Genomic DNA, 23,065 nt, shown 5'->3' with positions numbered 1-23,065 from the left:
ATCAACAATTTGAATGCATCACCTAAAGATGACAATTGTGAATGGGTGTACTGTTAGATATGTGGAAACCATTTATAGAGGTTTATCTCTAGACCTGCCACCATTGTTGTTACATTCTGTTTGGTTTGGTTTTTCCTGGTAGAGGGTTTGATTTATAAGAAAAATGTAAAGATACTGGGGGGGGGGGAATCAGAAAAAACAACTCAGCTTTGGAATTTGTTGGTCAGACTTTGAGACTTTTTTTTTTAAAAAAAGATCATATTGTTCATGAGAATGGCATGTATTTCTCCCAGAGTGATCCTTCTCCTAGGTAGGGCCTAGGCACATGTGATCTCTCCATGGTTCAATTTAGCAGCTTTAGTTCACTGTCTAATTACCGTATTTTTTGGACCATAATACGCACCTGACCGTAAGACGCAAATAGTTTTTAAAGGAGGAAAACAGAGAAAAAAATATTCTAAACCTTCGGTCCATAAGATGCACTCACTTTTCCTCCCACTTTTTTTGGAAGAAAAAGTGAGTCTTATGGTCCAAAAAATACGGTAATTAATTAGTTTGTTGTCTAATCAATTAATTATGCATCAGCAGTGAAAACAGATTCAGGGGGGAAAATATACTTTTACCACACCCAGGGCTCTTTTTGTAGAAAAAGTCCAGCAGGAACTCATTAGCATAATAGGCCACACCCAACCGCAGGAACTCATTAACATATTGGGCCACACCCCTGACAGCACAGCTCATTAGCACATTAGGCCACACCTCCATGATACCAGAAGTGTGGTCATCCAGCCACACCCACCTTTTGCTTCTTATTCTGTTTACCTTGTTTGTTGTCAAAACCCAGGGCTTTTTTGTAGCAGGAACTCCTTTGCATGTTAGGCCACACACCCCTAATGTAGCCAATCCCAATGAGTTTCTGCTGTTAGGTGTGGCCTATTATGCTAATGAGTTCCTGCTGGGCGTGGCCAACTTGGGAGCCAGCCGGAACTCCGTTCCTGTGCGTTCCTGCCCAAAAATAGCCCTGCCACACTCTATTGTTTTAACAAGCAACGAAAAGTAACACAAACAACATTTCTGGGAGCTTTACCTTATTTAGCTCTTCTTTAGTTTTGTAAAGCAGAGTGGTTTTCCTGAACCTTCCCTCTTTGTACTTTTGTGTAATAAAGGTTAGCCTCCTGTCCGTTGGGGCATCCATAGGCAGTTCCTCGTTGGACTGAAGATTTCCTTCCCAAAAGCTGTTTGCCCTCTTGTTCCCTATCACAATAAAAAGCTACAAAAGAGGGGGAAAGAGATCGACATAAAGGGTAAAGACCTGATAAAGAAATAAGCCACAAGGAAATATGGAAGACCAGAACTTTCTATATATGCTGGAGAGTGAAGAATTAGTGGCAATGTTCAAGACTGCGTCTAGGCCGTGCCAAAGAAAAAGAAAAGCACCCTACATTCCATGGCAATGATTCTGCAACTGCTACATTCTGCGGCCTGCATTAGAAAAACCACATTTTCCTTGTTTGACAACATTCCCCCCCCCCGCCGACCAGCCATGGGCAGGGGTATAAAGCTACACAGTGCTAGGGTTGCCAGGTCCCCCTGGCACGTGGGGGATCCCCCAGTTTCCAGCACTCCCCCCAGCACTGGCCACCTGGCCAGCAGGGGAGAGTTACCGCCCCAAACGGAATGTGCCTACATCACCCGGAAGTGATGTAGGCATGTCGGTGATGTCGGAGTGCGGCACTCTGTTTTTTGGGCAAAACTCAATGGTACAATTAGCTTCAAACCATAGAGTTTTGCCCTAAAAGCAGAGCATCGCCCCCAATGTCCTCAATGTGCCTACATCACTTTCGGGTGATGCACGTCACCCACCGACATCCCCAACAGGCATGGCGTGCTTCTTCCCTCTCCTCTCCCGTAGCATCCCAATAGGTCCCCCCCCCCGGCTTGTCATTCAGACCTGGCAACCCTACACAGTGTTCTGGTGCTGCCCTCCCCACCAAGCACTGAAAACTATACAGTAAGGGAGGAGAGATCCCTTGGGGACATGTCTGCCAGGCGCAGGGGATTTTCCCCTGCTTAACTATAACATCTGAACTGCCATGCTTTGGCAGTTCTAGCCCCGTGCTGGTGTGAGCAACCAAGCCTTGTCCCAGCTCATCGTCTACCCAGCGATTCGAAAGCTTCGGCGAGTAGATAAATTGGGGACCATCCATAAGGGGGTGGGCACACCCCTCCCTTCGGGAAGGTGTTAGCTGCCGAGGCAACTTGAGGCGCGGCGACCGGAAAGACGAAAGAACTGTGTCAGCTTCCCTGCAGTGGAGTGAGTCGGCCAGGCGGTGGCAGTGTGTGGCTGCACAACATCAAGAAGCCAGACGTCATCAGCCAGCCGACAAGATGCCGTAGGAACACGACTGACCCAGCCCGCAGATGAAGCCCGGCTAGCTGCAATGTGTGTGTAATTAATGCTGTATGTTTGTCTTCCCTTCCCCACAAATATTGTTAGTCCAACTGTCTCAAGAGTAACTGTAAATCGCTCTGAGCCCGCAGGTATGTGGGAAAGAGCGATCAATAAATCGAAAGCATTATTATTATTATTATTATTATTATTATTATTATTATTATTATTATTATATACCATTGAGGTTGGGCTTCTGCTTTCTTTCCTGTTAGCAGGCCTGACTGAGGCCAGAGGCACGAGCCTTTGGGCACAAGCTAAGGGGCTCTTGGCCCACAGTCAAAGCCTCTGGCCCTGACGAAGCCAGCTCAGTAAATCCAGCACCAGTAGCATTGTCAAAGTCCAGGTAGTGGCTGAAGATCTGCTGGGATTATGACTGATCTCCAGGCGACAGAGTTCCAACCGCCTGCAGAGAATGCCGACTTTGGAATGTGGACTCTATGGCTTTGTACCCCATTGAAGTCCCGCCCCTCCCCAAACCCCACCCTCCCCAGGCTCCACCCTCCAGTCTCCAAGTATTTTCCAACTCGGAGGTGGTAGGCCTAAGCACCAGCCCAGGATGTTATTTGCTGTATTGGGGGGCCTTCATTTAAACTTCATTTTTGGAAACCACTTTGAGCGCCCCCACTAAAAAAAAAAGACAGTAAAAAAAAACCTAAACAAATAAATGTACAGCAAAATCCTGCTGTTTTATCAGGTGTTACACGGGCTCAGGTTTACAACTATGACCATAAGGGCTAAAGTAAAGGTAAAGGTTCCCTTGCTCGAAAGCCAGTCGAATCCGACTCTAGGGTTGCGGTGCTCATCTCCGTTTCAAAGCCAAAGAGCCAGCGCTGTCCGAAGACGTTTCCGTGGTCATGTGGCCGGCATGACTAAACACCAAGGCGCACGGAACGCTGTTACCTTCCCACCGAAGTGGTACCTATTCATCTACTTGCAATTTCTTGCTTTCGAACTGCTAGGTTGGCAGGAGCTGAAACTAGAGATGGGAGCTCAGTCCATCATGCGGCACACTTGGTTCTCGAACTGCTGAACTACCGACCTTCCACAGCCTGCAGTTCAGCATCTTAACCACTTGAGCCACTGCAGCTCCAATAAGGCTAGGAAGGTGCTTTTAAAAAAACAACAACCAGGGAGCTAAATTCTGTTGTCAGTTAACCATTCTTTGCAAACCTTTGGGGACGGAAGTGCATTTGGAAAAACTGCTGTAAGCCATTCCGAGTCATGGGATAAAATAAAATAAATTTGATTTCTGAGGCTTTCCCATGCTCCTGTGGAACTCCAGCCCCTGTGTAGCCCTAGCAGCATCACAACACAGCACCTAACAAGGATAATGACAACAACAGCATGGTTGTAAGGCCCAAGTGAATAAGAAAGCAGCTGTAGAATTCTATGTTTCTCAGCATTCCTTACCAACATTGGTACCACACTGGGAAAGCAGGAATATGTAGGCACAAAAGTCTCAAGGCAAGAGGTACGCCCGAAAACACTTGCAACGTCTAAAAATCTGGCATTTACCAGACAGTCAAGTCTCAGATTATCATTTGATTCACTTTGCTTACGAAAATGGGATGGTTAATTAGTGCGCGGTGATGTTTCAGCTCCGTAAATGGGATGAAAGGTTTTACACACGGGATAAAATAAAGCCACATCCCCCCAGGAAGCCACTAAATGCCACGAACTTAAGCATTAAATCTCACATTTCCCATTGGACTGGCTGATGCCTCTGATCCTCTTTCCCCTCCATTCGCTCCTACCTCAATGAGCTCGTTGCTCCAAATACTGGCATCCATTTTGAGGCTTCGGACCTTCGAATCTCTGGGCCCCAACGATCTGTGCTGGCCTGTATCAAAATACCAAAGTGTCGCCCATTTTAGGCTTAAGAGCAGGGCAAAAGCAATATGTTCAATAGGTACTGAAAGCGTGTCAGCATGTCAGGAAAAAACGGGTTCTGGAGATTTTGAGGCTCAGGTGTTGTAAAGTGTCCACAGACGTCTCTGGCTATGTGGACTCTGAGCACATGCGGAACAGCCTGGGCATTTCAAGGGTCAAACATACGAGGCATTGGCTGTTCGGTGAACACAGAACCCACTCAATGTGGTTTTCCCCCTTAAAAAAAAAACAGGGATATGTGTGTGTAGGTAGCAATTCAGATCAGCACTGAAAGGCTAGGGTAGAGGAAGTGGTTAGTTCTCTCCTCTACACCATTGGGAATCTGCTATTTGGGGAAACCATATGGGCACTGATATGGGCATATGAATATTTCCCCACCAGGGCAAAGGGCAGTGCACTGAGACCATTCCAGACTAGGGAAATGGCACCAGAGGGAGGCTTAATCTCCAAACTTTAACACCTCAGTTCTGACCCAATTTTTAGGGAGAAAACGGCTGAAGTTCTGGTGTGTGGAACTCTCAAGTCTCATCTATTTAAGCTCTTGGTCAGTCATAGAAAGTGTGGAAGAATATAGGGAAGACAATGATGAGCCCTAAAGAATTATGGGCATCACACGAGTAGCTACTAATATTACAGATCTAAGGATGGATTTTTGTTCTGCTTGCAGTTGTGGGTTAAGATAAATAAGTCCGTTGGGGACCAAAAACGTCAGCCCCAGAATGTCTGCATAGAACTCCACAACCAAAAATTTCAAATGTTAAAATTCGGGTTTTAAAATCTGAACTTCTCTCCAGCTTTGCAACTTTTGTTGTTGTGTACAGGGAAGATAAATGTCAAGTTTTCAGTATTCAAATGTGTGACATTTCTTTTCCGCTCTAATTGTGGGATTTAATTGCAGGAAATTGCCACATTTTTCTGTCACCTCGCTTTTCAGAATTTCACAAAGAGGGCTCTTATGATTCAGCTCCGACAACAGACTATTTAAAAACTGCTTCAGTCTTCATGTATAAACACAGCTTCTTAACACTTCTACAAAAATCCCAACACTTCATTAATCAGATAATGACTTCCAACAGACCTCTATGTAGTCACAACTAAAAAAGAAAAAAGAAATGAGATGCATTTCACAATGGCTCTAATTTGATGCATATTTCTTGATTCATAGGACAGGGCTACAACTTTACAGAATTTCTAGGATCCATAAATCCCACCAGTAGCTTAGTTCAAATAAGATCTCACAGAGCCCTGATTAGTGAAAGAATTTATGAACTTTTTCTTTAACTCAAAATCTCACCCAAATAAATACTTCATAAAAATTATTACTGCATTTTAAATACCGAAATTATTGTGTTGTTAAGGAATGTTCTCATCATGACGAGGGTCACCCCCCCCACACTTGAACACTTCGGATGTCGAGCACTTTCTCCCCACCCCCCCATTTTTAACTGCCATTTCATTCCAAACATCATCTTAATAAAACAATTTTTTAAAAAATCCAAAGACAAGGATTTGTCTTTCTTCCCCCAAAGAGTGATTAACACATGGAATTCTTCATTCAAAGAGTGATACACACATGGAATTCACTGCCACAGGAGGTGGCGGCAGCTACAAGCATGGATGGCTTCAAGAGGGAACTGGATAAGCATATGGAGCAGAGGTCCATCGGTGGCTATTAGCCACAAGGTATAGATAGGGACTCCGGGGCAAGGGATGCTCTGTCTTCTTGGTGCTTGGGGGGGCAACATTGTGAGGGCTCCTAGTGTCCTGGCCCCACTGCTGGACCCCCTGATGGCACCTGGTATTTCTGGCCACTGTGTGACAGAGTGTTGGACTGGATGGGCCATTGGCCTGATCCAACACTGGCTTCTCTTATGTTCTTATGAAGCACCACAGAACAGGCAATCCCACTTATGCTGAGAAAATACATTTGAATGCTAAAGGATCTGGCTTTTTTCTTCATTGTGGAATCACTTATGAAGTATCCAAAGCACTGGCAGTCTTTTAGAACATGGATGGCTAAGAACAGCCAAGACGTGGAGAATCATACCTGTTACGAAGCTAGGCTTCTTTTTTGTTCAGCTCCTCTCTTCTTCCCCCTCCCCCTCTGTAATTATCTAGATATATATGAGGGAAATGATTTTCTTTCTTTCCATTGCATCTGAAGAAGTGAGCTCTGACTCACAAAAGCTCATGCTGGAACCAACGTAGTTAACATCGAAAGTGCCACTGGATTTTTGTTTTAACCCAAGCCATTCCTTTGTATGGAAATACGACTGCACAGTAGCCTCAGCATTTCCCAATTACCTGCACACTTCTTACAAATGACGACACAGAGATTGATGGATGCCCAGTCAGGATCAGGAGCTCTACAATCGGCACAGGTCCTGTTTGATTCGTTGAACCAGATTTTCTCAGCTACTTCATAGTCAGAGAGAGTTTCTGCGATGGACTGTTGCAGCGCTTCAATCCACTCCTGTTTTTCTTTTTCAGACTCAGTCGTAAAGCTGAAACAGATTGATTCGCCTTATTTTAAATATAAACAAAGGGAGATCTAGTCCCTCCATTTTAGCAACTTTTTAATGTTCATTGTTGTGAGAAGGTGAAAGTATGAAAATAAACCATGAAGGACTGAAAACAGAATTATTTGGGGCAGTGTTCCCTCTAAGCTGGGTTAGTGTGAGCCTGGTCAGTTTTCTAGCCTCCGGCTCACACAGTTTTTTTTGTCTTCGCTCAGGAAGGATGGGGCTCCAGAGCAAACTAATTTATGCAGTAGCCAAATCGCTCGCTCACAACTTTAATGCCAGTAGCTCACAAGACTCCACAGCTTAGAGGGAGCACTGATTTGGGGACCACGCGATGGACATTTACTGAGTTTCAACAGAAGCTGCCATTTTGGTTTGCAGAGTCCTATCGACCTTTGCCCTGTTTCGCCCTCCCAAATAAAACCGCCTTTCCCATCTCTGCAAGTCAGAAAAGAAGTGCAGTTGCCATAAAGATAGACGGCTTAGATTAGGTCGAACTGCACTGGACATTTTGATGCAGAGGGGTGCTTCACTTGGGGGCTTAGGCGACCTATGCATAGTAAATATATCCATTTTTCATGCAGGCTCCCCAAAAGGAGACCTAGGTAGGACACTTAGGAAACTTCAACATAAAACAAAAATCATCTATTTTAAACAGAGGCTGGTACTTAGTGGGAGGCCTCATTACGACCATGTTATTTACTGCAAGGAAGGCATGGATTACGGCCTCACTCACCCATGTCAAGATCCAGTTACCCAGGCCAATAAGAATTCATAACTGGCATTCAATTCTGCTCCACTGCCTGCCTCTGCGTAGCAACCCTGGACTTCCTTGGTGGTCTCCCACCCAAATATTAACCAGGGCTGACCCTGCTTAGCTTCTGAGATCTAGTAAAGTTGGGCGAGCCCCAGCCATCCACGTCAGGGCAATTCCAGATACCCAACTCTTCAAACAGGTTTATCACAAGTTCTCTCCGTGCCTCCCCCAAGGGGGAGACAGTAGGAGAGAGAGCTGCCCTCTGACTGAAGGGTTATGCTTAAAATTCTTCCTCTGCCCACCAATGACACTATCTGTAGTACCTAAGAAGTTTTTAATCATTCTTTTCTGCATTGGGACACTGAAGTTCTCCTGGAGGAAAAACACTAGGGGACTTATTAGAAAGAACATACAGTCAGGGAAAGGGTTAAAAATCCCTGCCACTCACCGATTCTACCCTGCAAACACCCACCCTTATTACGCCGGGGCACATTTGCAGGAAGAAGCGGCCATCCCTGCTGTGTAATAAAGGTAAAGGTTTCCCTTGCTCGAAAGCCAGTTGAATCCGACTCTAGAGGGCGGTGCTCACCTCCGTTTCCAAGCCAAAGAGCCAGCGCTGTCCAGAGATGTTTTCGCAGTCATGTGGCTGGCATGACTAAATGCCGAGGCACATGGAATGCTGTTACCTTCACACAGAAGTGGTACCTATTTATCTACTTGCAATTTCTTGCTTTCGAACTGCTAGGTAGGCAGGAGCTGGGGCCAGAGACGGGAGCTCACTCCGTTATGCGGCACTCGGGTCTCGAACTGCTGAACTACAGATCTTCCGCTCTGCAGCTCAGCATCTTAACCTCTGAGCCACCACATAATAGGGCGGCACAAATGTCCTCAAAAGGGTCCCCGCAATTAATCACCAACAATTAACGCAACGAGTCTTACCTGAAGCTTCTATAAGGTGTGATTATTTCAAAAGATTGCTTTGAAGTACGGTCTACCTGTCTCACGTTAGCCACGTTCATGGGAATTACAGTGATCCCATAACCAGTTCTAAAATCCTGAAAGGGAGAAAAAGATAAGACCATAAACCATTAAAAAACCCTCATACCGTTCAAAACAGTGATTTACAAACATTAGTCAATTGATGAAGAAATAAAGAAAAGAGTCACCATATTGCTTGCTATCAAGGGGCACTGAATGGAAATCTTACATTAACTGTAATTCAGTATCATGCAAGCAGCACAATTTTAATAAAGTGCATTTCTCTAGTGCTTTTTATTAACTGTTCAAAGCACTTCACAGACATTAGCTCCGCAGTGCCTTCAGCAATACAAACGATAGTCTGGTAATAAAAGACAAAGAAGACAGATAAGAAGGCTTTTATACCCCACTTTCTCTCCCCTGAGGAGTCTCAAAGCAGCTTACAATTGCCTTCCCTTCCTGTCCCCAGAACAGGCCTCTTGTGAGGTAGGCGGGGCTGAGAGAGTTCTGAGAGAACTGCAACTGGCCCAAGGTCACCCAGCAGGCTTCATGTGGAGAAGTGGGGAATCAAACCCAGTTTTCCAGATCAGAGTCCGCTGCTCTTAACCACTATACCACACTGTCTCTTACGAAGGTGAAGTATGAAGTCGAGAGAGGCTAGCTTAAACCCACCCAAGAGATGCATAACTAAGTTGAGATCTGAACAGTTTTCACCTCTCAACTTAACCTTAGCTGACAGAGTCTTCTGATTCTTTTAAATAAAACTCAGCTTGCTTAAAGTGCAATCCTATAGCTGACTTACACTCTTCTAAGCCTATTGACTTCAAGAGTTTTAAAAGGATGTAACTCTGCTTGAGCGGGTGCTGTTTTAGAGTACTTGGAACTCCGTGTATCTGCTAATATATATATTTTTTAAAATCAACAGAGCCCCAGACCCCAACCTTTGTAGACCTCTGAACCAGTTATGCAGGGGGAGGCACTAAGGGGAGCCTATGGTCTTTGTTTTCATGCTCTGTACCATCTGGCCAGCCACTGAGTGAAACAAGACATTAGGTCAGACGGACCACTGGTCTGATCATGCCGGGCTCTTCTTCTACTATCAAAATTCCAACCTGCTTTATTAAAATTCCTATTACCAGTAGACTGCTAAAGAAAAGTCTTACCATCTGGACAATTACTGACCTATACCCAGGAGTCATTTCCTGCGGGAGTGCACAGGAGCGGAGCTCTGGCAGTAAGGAGCCCAGGGGGCGGGCACATGCAACAAGCCCCGCCCCCTGCTCCCAGCAGCCTTCAGTCGGGCCACAAGGAACAAGAAGCAGCCAGCTAAGTTGCACAGCCCTCCCCCCAATCCCACCTTCAGGTACAAGTTCTCCTCTGTGAGGGCAGATCTGCGCGTTCCCCCCCCCCCATACCTAGCAATCCCAAACAGTCCAGTGGCACCTTTAAGACTAAGTTTTATTCAGATACAAGCTCTCCCTCCCCTGCAAGGACAGATCCGCACGCCCCCGCCCCCCCAAGAGCTAGCAATCCAAAACAGTCCCGTGGAGTCGGAGCGGTGGCTGTTGCCTTCTGACACACTTCCGGTGATGTCAGGGTGTGTGGCACATGCAAATAAGTTATGCGAATAAGTTATGCTAATGAGCTCCTGTACCTCTTTTTCTACAAAATGACCCCTGCCTATACCTCATCAAAATTCAGTTCAGTAGAGGAAGTCCAGAGATGTAACACTCACAATAAACCCTACTTGCTATGTGAAATAACCATACTGCAAGCCCTTCCTGTGTGGCTTCCCCCAGTATGTATTTTATTAGAAAACTGAAGGAAGCAGCCATGCAAAAACAGCAGCCATTCCACCAAGGCAATGAAAGAATCTGCTCTTAGCCCACGACTCCAAACCCAAGTAGCAAATGTTAAAATTCAAGCAAATATTTTAGCTGTATTCCGAATTTCATGCAAACGATGATGAGATGGCATGTCATCATCCTGTCTGCATAAAGTTGTCCCCGGCCCAATGGATGTCCACTTAGCCTTGACCAGGGCCTTCTCTGTCCTGGCCCCAGCCTGGTAGAACATGCTCCCACGTGAGATGCTGAACCTTCTTTCATTCCGCATGGCCTGTAAGATGGAGCTCTTCCACCAGGCCTTTGGGTGAGGCGGTGGGCGCCCAGTAGAAACAGCTTGGCCTCCCCTGCTGAAGACACCATCCCTACATGGCCCGGATTAAACTGACCCAAAGTCTAGCGACACCAGTGTTGGTGTAAACTGTTTTTAAATGCCCTTTTACTGTTTTAATTATTATTACGTTTTGTGATGCTGAATGGCCAATTATTGTGTGGTCCGCCCTGAGCCCGTTCGTGGGGGAGGGGGACCGCAAATATAAATCTGAAAAATAAATGAAACAAATAAGCTGACTTGACTACCCTGCTGAGACAAGTTTCCGTTGACCCAGCAACATGAGCTCTGCATCAGAGTTGCTTGTTTTAGAGCAAGCCAGACCTGGAGGGGGCACGCCTTTCTAACTCTGTCAGGAGCTGGGATTAGAAATGGAGCAGGAAAGGGGGACTGATATACAGACAAGGAGTCTCGAGAAGGAAGTAGGTTGGAGGCCAAGCAAGAACAGGAGACTGATGCAGGTGCCTCACAACCAACGCAGGGTCAAAAGATGCTCCCTCCCTCTTCCTTACTTTGTTCTACGGTGACTCTGGGACATGAGCATATGTAAAGGTAAAGGTTCCCTTGCTCAAAAGCCAGTTGAGCCCGACTCTAGGGTTGCGGTGCTCATCTCCATTTCCAAGCCAAAGAGCCAGCACTGTCCGAAGACGTTTCCGTGGTCATGTGGCCGGCATGACTAAACACGAAGGCGCACGGAACACTGTTACCTTCCCACCGAAGTGGTACCTATTTATCTACTTGCAATTTCTTGCTTTCGAACTGCTAGGTTGGCAGGAGCTGGAACTAGAGACGGGAGCTCACTACGTCATGCGGCACACTCGGGTCTCGAACTGCTGAACTACTGACCTTCCACAGCCTGCAGTTCAGCGTCTTAACCACTTGAGCCTGGGACATGAGTGTATGAGGACCTCTCTAATTTAGATAATTTAGACCATTGATTCCCTACCTTTTTCGTAACAGTGACCCCACAAGTCCAAATTGATTTGGTATGGTGACCCATTTTTTTAAAAACGACAACAACAACAGAGCATACACAAATGTATAAAACTCCAAAAACCTGGGAGGCATTTCCTATACTTCACAAGCCACTTTACGTTCAGGCCACACAGATTGGGAAACACCAAAGTAGACCACAAGTGTACCTTGGTCAAACCCCTGATCTCCAACCAGGGGTCATTTCGTAGAAAAAGAGGTGCAGGAGCTCATTAGCAAAACTTATTAGCATAACTTATTTGCATATGTCACACCCCTTCACATCACCGGAAGTGTGTCAGAAGGCAACACCCACCGTTTTGGATTGCCAGCGATTGGGGGGGGGGGGACGTACAGATCTGCCCTCACAGAGGACAGAGAGCTTGTACCTGAAGGTGGGCCGGGGTGTGTGTGTCTGCAACTTACCTGGCTGCTTCTTGCTCTGACTGAGGGCTGCTGGGAGCAGAGGGTGGAACTTGTTGTATGTGCCCGCCCCCTGGGCTCCTTACTGCCGGAGCTCTGCTCCTGTGTGCTCCCGCAGGAAATTACCCCTATCCCTAACGATTCAAATCTTCATTTTCTTCTTGTTCTTTATCCCTTCTATTCCTCACTTTTTGCAGTTCCTCTCCAAGATCCATTGACCCTTACCTACGCTTACTTTACGACTCTAATAACTCTCACCTTATTTTGCTTAGACCTTCACCTCATTACTCCTCCCCCCCCCACCCCGATGGCTTTGCAACTGATCTATCTGCTCCACAGCAGCCCAAAGATTTACTCCTATCAGCTGTACTGACACTGGAATCACCTGTCAGCTTGGGCTTGGCAGCACGTTATATAGCAATGCAGTATTCTTCAGCAGTAGGGCAAGCGGAGATAATATATGTACCATGCCAAAGTATGAAGATAAGATGGAAGTGGTCACCATATCTGACTGCAATCTGCGTTGCTGGCAATCGCTCACATTGTGTCAGAAAGAAGAGACGAAGAAACCCAAACCGGTTTAAGATAGCCCTTAAATTGATAAAAGCTGGACAACCCTGGGATTCCAACGATAAAAGGAATGGGATCCTCAAAGGTCCCTTCAGATTTAGTATCCCTCATATTGTTCTTTTATTGCGGAGGTTCCATACCAGGCTGTCAACTGTCTTTACTGGACTGCCTTGGGTAACATATACATGCTCCGTAAACGTAGGGAACCAGAAATACTGCACAGCTAACTGCACGGATAACAGACACCCCCCCCCCCAAAATGCATAACTATGTCCTTATATCCAACCTTAAATTTACAATGAGTGGGCTTTATTCAATGACGCAGTTAAAAATAAGTGGTCTCAAGTTTTCTTAAAAGGGGGCAACGATCACCACTGAATTCTCCTGCTACAGCACCACCTACAGCACAGTGGGGGGGTCACAGTGAGAGGAGGAACGAGAAGACCCTCCGTGGATTGGGAAAGCCAGCTGAGTGGCATGTGCCAGGTGGAGACTTGGGCGGTGCCCACATGCTTCAGGGGGCAAGACAGAACAGGGCTTGTGGGTCAGTGGGGCTGTTCCATCATATACAAACAGAAATATACAAACAGCCACCCTGAGCCTGTTCGCAGGATGGGCGGGGTATAAATATAATGAATAAATAAATAATTAATTAATAAATTGATGCCCCCTCTTCAGAAAACCTAAGCACCTTTAAATCTTCGGCATGTGCCGGATGCGTGGCGCTATGGTCCGGGTAATACACAGATGTATACCTGTCTGCAAAGACAACAAAACTGGGGCCAATATCAGTCCAATAATACACTCTTAAACATTACTTATGTATGCTAATACAATTACTTTTATACTTGATTATAGTATCTAAGTATACAAAATATTCACAAGGTATACAACCTAATCATACAATATCTTAATGTTATACAATAACACGGTAATACAACAAAATATCAATTGCTGCCAACAGCCAGAAGATACTAGTGGAATTCCAAAACATGTGCTGTTAACAGTCAAAAGAATGTAGGGCTTCTTGACAAAGCAGCCGGCTTATGCTTGGTTTCGTCTCTTAACTTCCTCAGAAGCAACTTAACTGGTATTGTGTATAAATTTTCTTTATGTTGTAATGTTATTTTCCTGGTTTCTAAAGACTCTTCTCAAGAGTTGCTACATTTAATATAGGGACTAGCCCTTATTTCCTTAAACCATATCTCATGTGGGACCTGTCCTTGATAGACTAAGCTTCGAAGCCAAAAAGGTCTTTGGAGTTTGGATACTGTCTGTGAGCGGAAGGTGTGGGTGGGGGGGGGGGGGGGGGCGGCTCAGCTTGTATTACAAAAATAGAGTTTAGAGACTGAAGTCTGGGGGGGAAAATGGAAGAAAATGGAAGTTTGTCACCCCAGGTCTATAATGCTAATAAATGGGCGGATTCAGCCAAAAGGCTCAAGCTGCTTTCGAAACGGTGATGTCATACCTTTTTTAAAAAGCATAGTGACCATTAGCAGTCTGACCTCTACCTGATCCTAGGACGAAAAATAAAGAGTAGCCCAGAGCAGCAGAATGGGAGACAACCAAAAGAGGAGCCCTTCCTCCGTTACCCCAAAGGTACCCATAGCCAGAGACACCGCAGGACTTGAGACCACGGCTTCAGGTGGCCAGTCCGAAAACAAGCAAACAGTCTCAGCTGCATGACCTCAGGCCTCTTGTTTCGGTTTTGTTTGTTTGGGTGATTTCCCACAAGCACTGCTCCGAGCTCACTCCTTCCTTTTGCCCCATGGTACGTGTCAATTTCACACAAGCTCACTCCTCCCTTTTGCCCCTATGGTCCGTGTCAATTTCACACAAGCTCACTCCTCCCTTTTGCCCCATGGTACATGTCAATTTCACACAAGCTCACTCCTCCCTTTTGCTCCATGGTCCGTGTCAATTTCACACAAGCTCACTCCTCCCTTTTGCCCCATGGTACATGTCAATTTCATACAAGCTGCTGCGCTGCCTCATTTCGCCTCCCAGCTTCCTGCAATTTTCCCCACGTCTACTCAATCCTCAAAAAACAGGATTGAGTAGACACGGGGAAAATCGCACGAAGCAGCTTGTGTGAATTGACACGTACCATCGGGGCAAAAGGGAGGCGTGAGCTTGGAGTGGGGTTTTTTTCTGCTCAAACATACCAATGTGGTCAGAAACCACGATTTATCACATCCTGCCTCACTCACAGCATTTCAGGATATGAAAGCAGAAAACTGTCTTTTTTTTTAAGCCCAAATTTATAGCCTTTTGCCTCTGCCGCTGAATGCCCTTTTAAAAAATAAAGTTTACATCACTGTTCACGTTCTTACACCAACAGTGTCTTTTGGATTCCAGCCTGCAATGGCTGCCTATTTAAGGACCACCTAATGATGAGTACATAATACACAACAACATACAAGCTGAAGTCCTCCTGTGGATGCGTAGTCTCCAGGGAGATCTCCCGTGGTGCTTGGAATGAGGACTTCAAGCAGAAATCAATCATCAGCTGAGCAAATCCCGACGGACAATCGATAAAGACCGTTTCGAGAAGACCCTTTATCAAGAGCTGACAACCTTCTATTAATTTGGTCAGACACCCCTTATCAGAAGGGAAGCTTCGGCTGGTGCAGAATGTGGCCGCCAGGCTGTTAATGGGGCTTTCCCATGAGAAAGCACATCCAACCTGTGCTGAAGGCACTGCACTGGCTACCTATAGCGTACTAAATTCGCTTCAAGGTGCTGGTACTTACCTTTAAAGCCCTTTATGGTCAGAGACCTACCTACCTGAGGGACCGCCTTTTCCCCACATGCTCCCCAGAGAGCACTATGGTCAGGGTCACAAAATCGTCTGGCCCTCCCTGGTCCTAAGGACACCAGGCTGGTATCGACTAGGACCAGGGCCTTTTCTGTGGCAGCTCCAACTTGCTGGAATGAGCTTCCGGAAGAGATCAGGGCCCTGCGGGACTTTTCACCGTTCTGCAGGGCCACGAAAACGGAACTCTTCCACCAGGCATTTAGGTAAGGAGCTGCATTCCATCATCTATGCCCTGTGCCAATACTATTTCCAGCCTGAGCCTGCCGATAGTGGATCTTACCGCTGGATGTATGTTTACATGCACTTTACCACAGCTGTACTGCCATCACTATGTTAACTGTTTTAATAATCATGTTGTGTATTTTATAATGATATTTATTGCTGTTTTATCTATTGCTGTTTGTGTAAGCCGCCCTGAGCCTGCCTTGGCGGGGAGGGCGGGGTAAAAATCAAATAAATAAATAATGGAACTAGAAGAAGCATCATTTGCTTGCTATGTATAACTTATGCAGGTTGCAGTACACCACATCTCTTGTCACAGAATACAGGATCTCTTGATGCAGAACTTGGGCTGCTTTTGTTATGGGGTACAGATGGCCCTGACTAGAACGATGGGTTTGTCTGGGAAGATAGCAGGAGAGAAAAACGTGACAAGGAAGCCTGAAGAAGAAAACTTATCACTCTCTGTTTCTCAATAGCAAGAAACCGTGAGGGCAGTCTTTCAAACGCCATACAAAAAATGGGGAATCTTACATTCTAAGGGATGGTTTCAGTGGCATTTACACCTTTGCATGGAGATGGAAGAAAAGCCCTTGTGGCAATGCTCCCATGTAGAAAGTTAAATTTTAAAAGTTCTTACGACATACGCAGCCCTCCACACGCACATCTCCGGTACGATGTGTCTCTTCGAAGAAGGGCAAAGTTGGCAAGCCAACTGCTACAATTCCCCTGGGTGATGCATTTGCAAAACGGAGCTTCTAAAATATTATTTTTCACCATATGTAGTGTTGCCACATATCAGGATTTTCCACCGCCTGTATGTGGGATAAAACCACACTGAACCCCTGATGAATTGGCAGCATATTCTACAGTCTGACTAATGGGACCACTGCCATGTTCGCCATGTGTTTTCCTACTCAATTGGAATCCCTGTTATTAGCCATGTTCATTCTTCACAACCCCATGCACGAAGCTCTCTCCCACCCTGGAGCTCCCCTCCTCACTGGGTGCCAGGCTGCCAAAGAAGAAGGAGGAACACAGGGACTAGGTTCTAAGGACCCATGGAGAAGGAAAGTCATGTGACTGGTTCTCACGTGACGTTTGGGCTGGGCCTGGGTGGTGTGGAGGGCAAGAAGGTACAGACGAACACAAAAGAGGACGGAAGAGAGGAAAGGGTGGTCAAAAGTTTTGCACATGCTAATTTATACCCATAGCTACAAATGTACACATCGTTGCATATGTGCATAGAGTGCTGTTAAGTCGCAGTCGGTTTGTGGCAACCCTGTAGAGTTCTCAAGGCAAGAGATGAACAGAGGTGGTTTGCCATTGCCTGACTCTGTGTAGCAACCCTTGACTTCCTTGGTGGTCTCCCATCCAAATATTAACCGGGGCTGACCCTGCTTAGCTTCCAAGATCAGGCCATCCAGGTTAGGGCACATATCGTCACTATAAGCTAAATACAAACAAGAAGAAGAAGAGGAAGAAGAAGTAGAGGAAGAGGAGAAGATTGAATTTATACCCTGTCCTTCATTCAAAGTCTCAGAGCGACTTACAAACTCCTTTCCCTTCCCCTCCATTCAACAGACACCCTGTGAGGTAGGCGGGGCTGAGAGAATTGCTCTGAGAGAACAGCTCTGAGAGAACTATGGCTTGCCCAAGGTCATCCAGCAGCTGCAAGTGGAGGAGTGGGGAATCAAACCTGGTTCTCCCAGATCAGAGTTCGCACACTTAAACCACTACACCAAACTGGTTCCCACTGAAGAAAGCTGACGGGAAGGAAGTTGACTCCTTTGAAACGTGGTGTTGTAGGAGAATCTTGCAGATACCACGGGCCGCCAAAAAGCCACGTAAATGGGTTCTAGACCAAATCAAGCCTGAGTTCTCCTCAGAAGCTAAAAATGACTACACTGAGGCAATGGTACTTTGGTCCCATTACGAGAAGACCAGAGTCGCAGAAAAAGGCAATAATGCCAGGAAAAATTGAAGGCAGAAGGAAAAGAGGAAAACCCGACATGAGATGGGTGGACTCAATCAAGGAAGCCAAGGACCTCCGTTTGCAAGATGGGAGCCAAGCTGTTCACGATAGGCAGGGGTCATTTCCTGCGGGAGCGCACAGGAGCGGAGCTCCGGCAGTAAGGAGCCCAGGGGGCAGGCACATGTAACAAACCCCACCCCCTGCTCCCAGCAGCCCTCAACTGGGCCATGAGGAGCAAGAAGCAGCCAGGTAAGTTGCAGAACTCCCACACACACACACACCTTCAGGGACAAGCTCTCCCTCCTCTGTGAGGGCAGATCTGCATGCCCACCCCCCCAATAGCTAGCAATCCAAAACAGTCCAGTGGAGTCTGAGTGGTGGGTGTTGCCTTCTGACACACTTCCGGTGATGTCAGGGGGTGTGGCATATGCAAATAAGTTATGCTAATAAGTTGTGCTAATGAGCTCCTGCAACTCTTTTTCTACAAAATGACCCCTGACGATAGGACCTTTGGGAGGACATTAATAAATTCATAGGGCCGCCATAAGTCAGAAGTCGCTTGACGTGACTTAATACACACACACACACACAAATAGAAACGCAGCTCTCCCTCCTGCTGGCTCTGTCCGTTCTCTGACTGCTAACTAGATGGAGAACTTTCCAAGGACCCTCCTGCTCGTCCTTCTTATGAATCATCCTCTCTCGTTCACCTTGAAATGCCTGGTTAATTTTAGTCGCCATCCTTTCCAATGGCAGGCAGCTTTGGGTCCCCTGCACCTACTCAGGAATCAAGCCTTCACAGCCACTTCAGCTGATTTTACTGGACAGACGCAGAAAGACAGAAGAAAGAAAGAAAGAAAGAAAGAAAGAAAGAAAGAAAGAAAGAAAGAAAGAAAGAAAGAAAGAAAGAAAGAAAGAAAAAAAGAAAGAAAGAAAGAAAGAAAGAAAGAGCTGTCTTCTGAAAAAGAGGGCACCTGGCCACCACAGTCGGGGAAGGAGGCAGAGGGAATTTGCACCAAGTACTTTTAACCTTCTCTCATTCATCCGTCTGCAGTATCTTTGTGTTACAGCCAACAACATTTCCATGATTTTACAACCTCTGAAGGTGCCTTGCTCACGGCCACAAGAAGAGGGAGAAAGGCTGATCCCACACCTTCAGACTAGGCTTTAGCATAAATACCACTGTTGCATTTCCCTTCAAACCTCTTTCATAATGTAGAGCTCCATAAATATTGCATCGCATTTCCATTCGGCGTACAAATACACTTGGAAAAAATATATATACCTACCTGTTCACTTTTGCAAATCCACACGTGGCTTCCTTGCAGCAAGGTAAAGATTTTGGCCTTGTATCCCTTCAGTTCCAGATACCCACTCTTCTCAGGAGGAGTAGCAATGCTCCGTGTGCGAGAAGCTTCAGGTGGCAACTGCAGAGTACCAAGTATTGTATTAATCCAGTCGTTTCTTTCATCTTAAAGAGAAACAAGCAAAAAAACCCCCATAAAATAATGAATTGTGCATCGTTATAAACACTTTTTAATACAATTTCAGAATTCAATTTTTAACACTCTGGTTATGGCTTCCTCTTATTACTGTTGCGAGTCTCAGAGATACTAAGGGAAGGACGAATATAAATTTGGAGGTAAAGCAAACAAACAAACACACTTGGGAAACCAATGTCAATTTGACACCACTTAGAATTGCCATACAGTTTATTCTGTAACACACAATTCTATTAGACTTGATGGCGAAGGAAAAAACTTTTCACACGACAGGTCTACTTGTGCGTACAGTATGACAGTGGGGGAGGGGTCATGAAAGTACCCAGCAGTGTTCCCTCTAAGCTGAGTTAGTGTGAGCTAGCTCACAGTTTCTTAGCCTCTGGCTCACACATTTTTGTCTTAGCTCAGGAAGGAGGGCTCCAGAGCAAACTAATTTATGCAGCAGCCAAGTCACTCGCTCACAACTTTAATGCCAGTAGCTCACAAAGTAGAATTTTTGCTCACAAGACTCCACAGCTTAGAGGGAGCACGGGCACCCAGCTCCTCTTTACTGTCAGTATAGCCATACCTTGTGGTTCTTCCAATCCCAGGAGAGAGTTAGGCTTTGGGGGGGGGGGGTACAGACACAAATCCCCTCCTCCAAAACTTGAAATAGCGCCTTCTGTGAGCAGCTGTTTCCCCAACTGACACTGTCATCCTAAACCTAGTCACATCCTTCCAAGCCCATTGACTTCGACAGACAGAAGGGTGTAATTGCTTAGGAAGGCACCATATCTTGGCAGCTGAAAGAGCTATGCCTGCCCTCAACTTTACCACTGAGTCCACAAACCAGTTAAAATGGAATGTTCTAAGATTAAAGACAGCCAAACCCCTCTGAAATTGGAACTAAGTAAACCTCCCTCCAAATCCTTTGACTTAAAGTGATTTAAAAGCATAATCCGAGAGAACTGTATCTTGTCTTTGGAGAAAAGTGGTACTCAACAAGAAACTGCATGAAGTCTTTACATTGTGGCATACACTATTTCCTCAAATGCAAGACTAGTTTCGGGGGGGTTACCAGGTCAGCCATCGAAAGGGCGAGGAATCATCTATCATTCACATACAAGTTACAGTTACGTCCAGATTTTTTTTAAAAAAATGTGTATAGTTTTTTGTTTTGTGTGTGTGTGTGTGTGTGTGTTTTAGGCAGCTCATCTTATATACAGGACCATGTTACTATTGAGTAAATACAGGTCCCATGAAAAACAATCAAATAAACCTGCATTTCCTTATTTATCTGGTCATTTATAAACCATACTGGCTGCCACATACATACATACATACATACATACATACATACGTGTGTCTGTGTCTGTGTGTATGCATAAAACAGGGCATAATAGGCAATATGACAGCCAGATACAATATCCGGAACCATTTAAAAGCAAAGCAGCTATTTGTGCCTTCTGAAAAGCCAAGTGGAGGAGGAGGAGGAGGAGGAGATTGGATTTATACCCCGCCCTTCACTTGGAGTCTCAGAGCGGCTTACAAACTCCTTTTCCCTTCCCCTCCCCACAACAGACACCCTGTGAGGTGGGTGGGGCTGAGAGAACTCGGACACAAACTGCTCTTTTTCAAGGACAGCTGTGCCAGAGCTTGTGACTGACCCAAGGTCATCCAGCCAGGTGCAAGTGGAGGAGTGGGGAATCAAACCCGGTTCTCCCAGATTAGAGTCCGTACACTTAACCACTGCACCAAACTGAAGTGTTGGTGATGGAAGACCTTCAGCTAACAGGGAAAGCCACTGGGTTGAAAGCAACAACTCACTACTCTCAAGACGGTGACCCCCAACTTTGTACCCACAGGTGACATGATGTCCGCCTTTGCGTTTCATGGCATCCACTTGACTCTTCCCCAGTGTATCTCATCCCCAAGGCAAAGACCAAGTCCGGGCTTTCCTCCACTTCGGTTCATCAGGACATGCTTCAGAAGTACCCAAGAAGCTTCACCTTCATGTCTAACTGGGACAGGGTTGCCAAATCCAGTTTGGGAAATTCCTGGCTATTTGGGGATGGAGCCTGGGGAAGGCGGGGTTTGTGGAAGGGAGGGAACTCAGCAGGCTATAATCATGTAGAGCCCACCCTCCAAGGCAGCCACTTTCCCCCCCAGAGGAACTGATCTGTGTCCTCTGGCAATAAACTATAATTCCAGAAGATCTCCAGGCTCAATGTGAAGGTTGCAAAAAAAAACTGGCAAAAAATGAACACACAAGCAAATAAGCAAGTATATAATGATCAATTAAGCATAACAGCAAGTATAATATAAATCAAATAAGCATAACAGCAAATATAATATAAATCAATTGGCCAAAGTGCAATAATAAAGCATAATAGAAACAAAGTCTACAGTCTTTCCATGTATCTACTCCAGCATAGAAGCAATATCAGAGTCCAAATTGGAGTGAGGGGTGACATGATTGAGGTTTATAAGATTATGCATGGGAAAGAGCAGGTAGAGAAAGATGTACTTTTCTCCCTTTCTCACAATACAAGAACTCGTGGGCACTCCATGAAATTGCTGAGTGGTCGGGTTAGAATGGATAAAAGGAAGTACTTCTTCACCCAAAGGGTGATTAACACTTGGAATTCACTGCCACAGGAAGTGGTGGCGGCTACAAGCATGGACGGCTTCAAAAGGGAATGAGATAGGCATATGGAGCAGAGGTCCATCAGTGGCTATTAGCCACAAGGTATAGATAGGGGCTCTGGGGCAAGTGATGCTCTGTCATCTTGGTGCTTGGGGGGGGGGTCAACAGTGGGAGGGCTTCTAATGTCCTGGCCCCACTGCTGGACCTCCTGATGGCACTGGTATTTCTGGCCACTGTGTGACACAGAGTGTTGGACTGGATGGGCCTTTGGCCTGATCCAATATTGGCATCTCTTATGTTCTTATGTTTTTATGAGTGCAAGTCATCAAATTTTCTGAGCCATAAAAAGCCGACGTGTAATCCGGATGCCTGATGCCGCGTTTCGAATAATTCTTATTCAAGCATGGCTGTAATGGGACCCAGTGTCAAAAGCTGGCATATACTAAGCCAGAATGGTCAGTCAAGGAGGAATAAGGGTCCTTCTCCCCGGCTGCCGTTTTTTTGGTGTGCATGTGGTGCTCACTACCTGTTCTTAAAATGCCAAAAGTGCTCACAGGTTCAACAAGTTGGGGATCTCTGCTCTAAAAGAACAATAAGAGTACCCTTATCTGCTTTTTGGGCAAAACGCGATGGTTTTAGGGAAGAAAAACCATAGAGTTCTGCCCAAAATGCAGAGTGTTGCCACACAACAACCCGATGTGATGACATCACTCCCATGAGATGTCATCATGTCAGGGACATTGTGTAGCGTCCCCACCCCCGGAACACCCCCCCAAATCCCCCCGTCAGCAAGCCGAGGGGACCTGGCAACCCTACCCTGGTGTGAACGGGCACTGCCATCATTCTGCAAAATTCACCATGCTCAGACATTCTTACAGTCCTTGAGTTACTTGGTTGGAAAATAATCTCCCCCCCCCCAAGGAAAGTGCATCTATTTATTTAGTGGTGGGTTTTAGATGAATGAATCTTGGGATGTTAAAGAGAGATTCTCAGAATCACTGGGTATAAATCTAATAAAACACGATTTAGATTATGCTTGGCAACCATAAATGCTGTTGTGAGAAAAATCTAATTCTGGAGCTCCTGGCAGAGCAGCTTGAGTTCAAAAAAACAAAGCCTGAGGAACAGGGCAAAGCGAGGAATGAGAGGACCAATTCACCATGCATATTTTACTAATTAGTTTATT

General features: G+C 45.9%; 1 protein-coding gene across 1 annotated transcript in view; it reads right to left on the bottom strand.

The window, feature by feature from the left end:
- The window catches only part of ARAP2 (ArfGAP with RhoGAP domain, ankyrin repeat and PH domain 2), a 179,161-nt gene that overhangs the window by 91,439 nt on the left and 64,657 nt on the right, over positions 1 to 23,065 (bottom strand). The window contains exons 8-12 of the mRNA XM_015418194.1: positions 19,041 to 19,222; positions 8,561 to 8,676; positions 6,647 to 6,846; positions 4,207 to 4,292; positions 1,088 to 1,270 (exon numbers count right to left, since the gene is read on the bottom strand). Coding sequence (XP_015273680.1) covers positions 1,088 to 1,270; positions 4,207 to 4,292; positions 6,647 to 6,846; positions 8,561 to 8,676; positions 19,041 to 19,222 — 767 coding nt within the window. The remainder of the gene's footprint in view (positions 1 to 1,087; positions 1,271 to 4,206; positions 4,293 to 6,646; positions 6,847 to 8,560; positions 8,677 to 19,040; positions 19,223 to 23,065) is intronic.

The sequence above is a fragment of the Gekko japonicus genome, unplaced genomic scaffold (genome assembly GCF_001447785.1).
Source record: "Gekko japonicus isolate JY-2015 unplaced genomic scaffold, Gekko_japonicus_V1.1 scaffold55, whole genome shotgun sequence".
Lineage (NCBI taxonomy): Eukaryota > Metazoa > Chordata > Lepidosauria > Squamata > Gekkonidae > Gekko > Gekko japonicus.
This window is presented reverse-complemented; position numbering and strand designations above follow the sequence as displayed.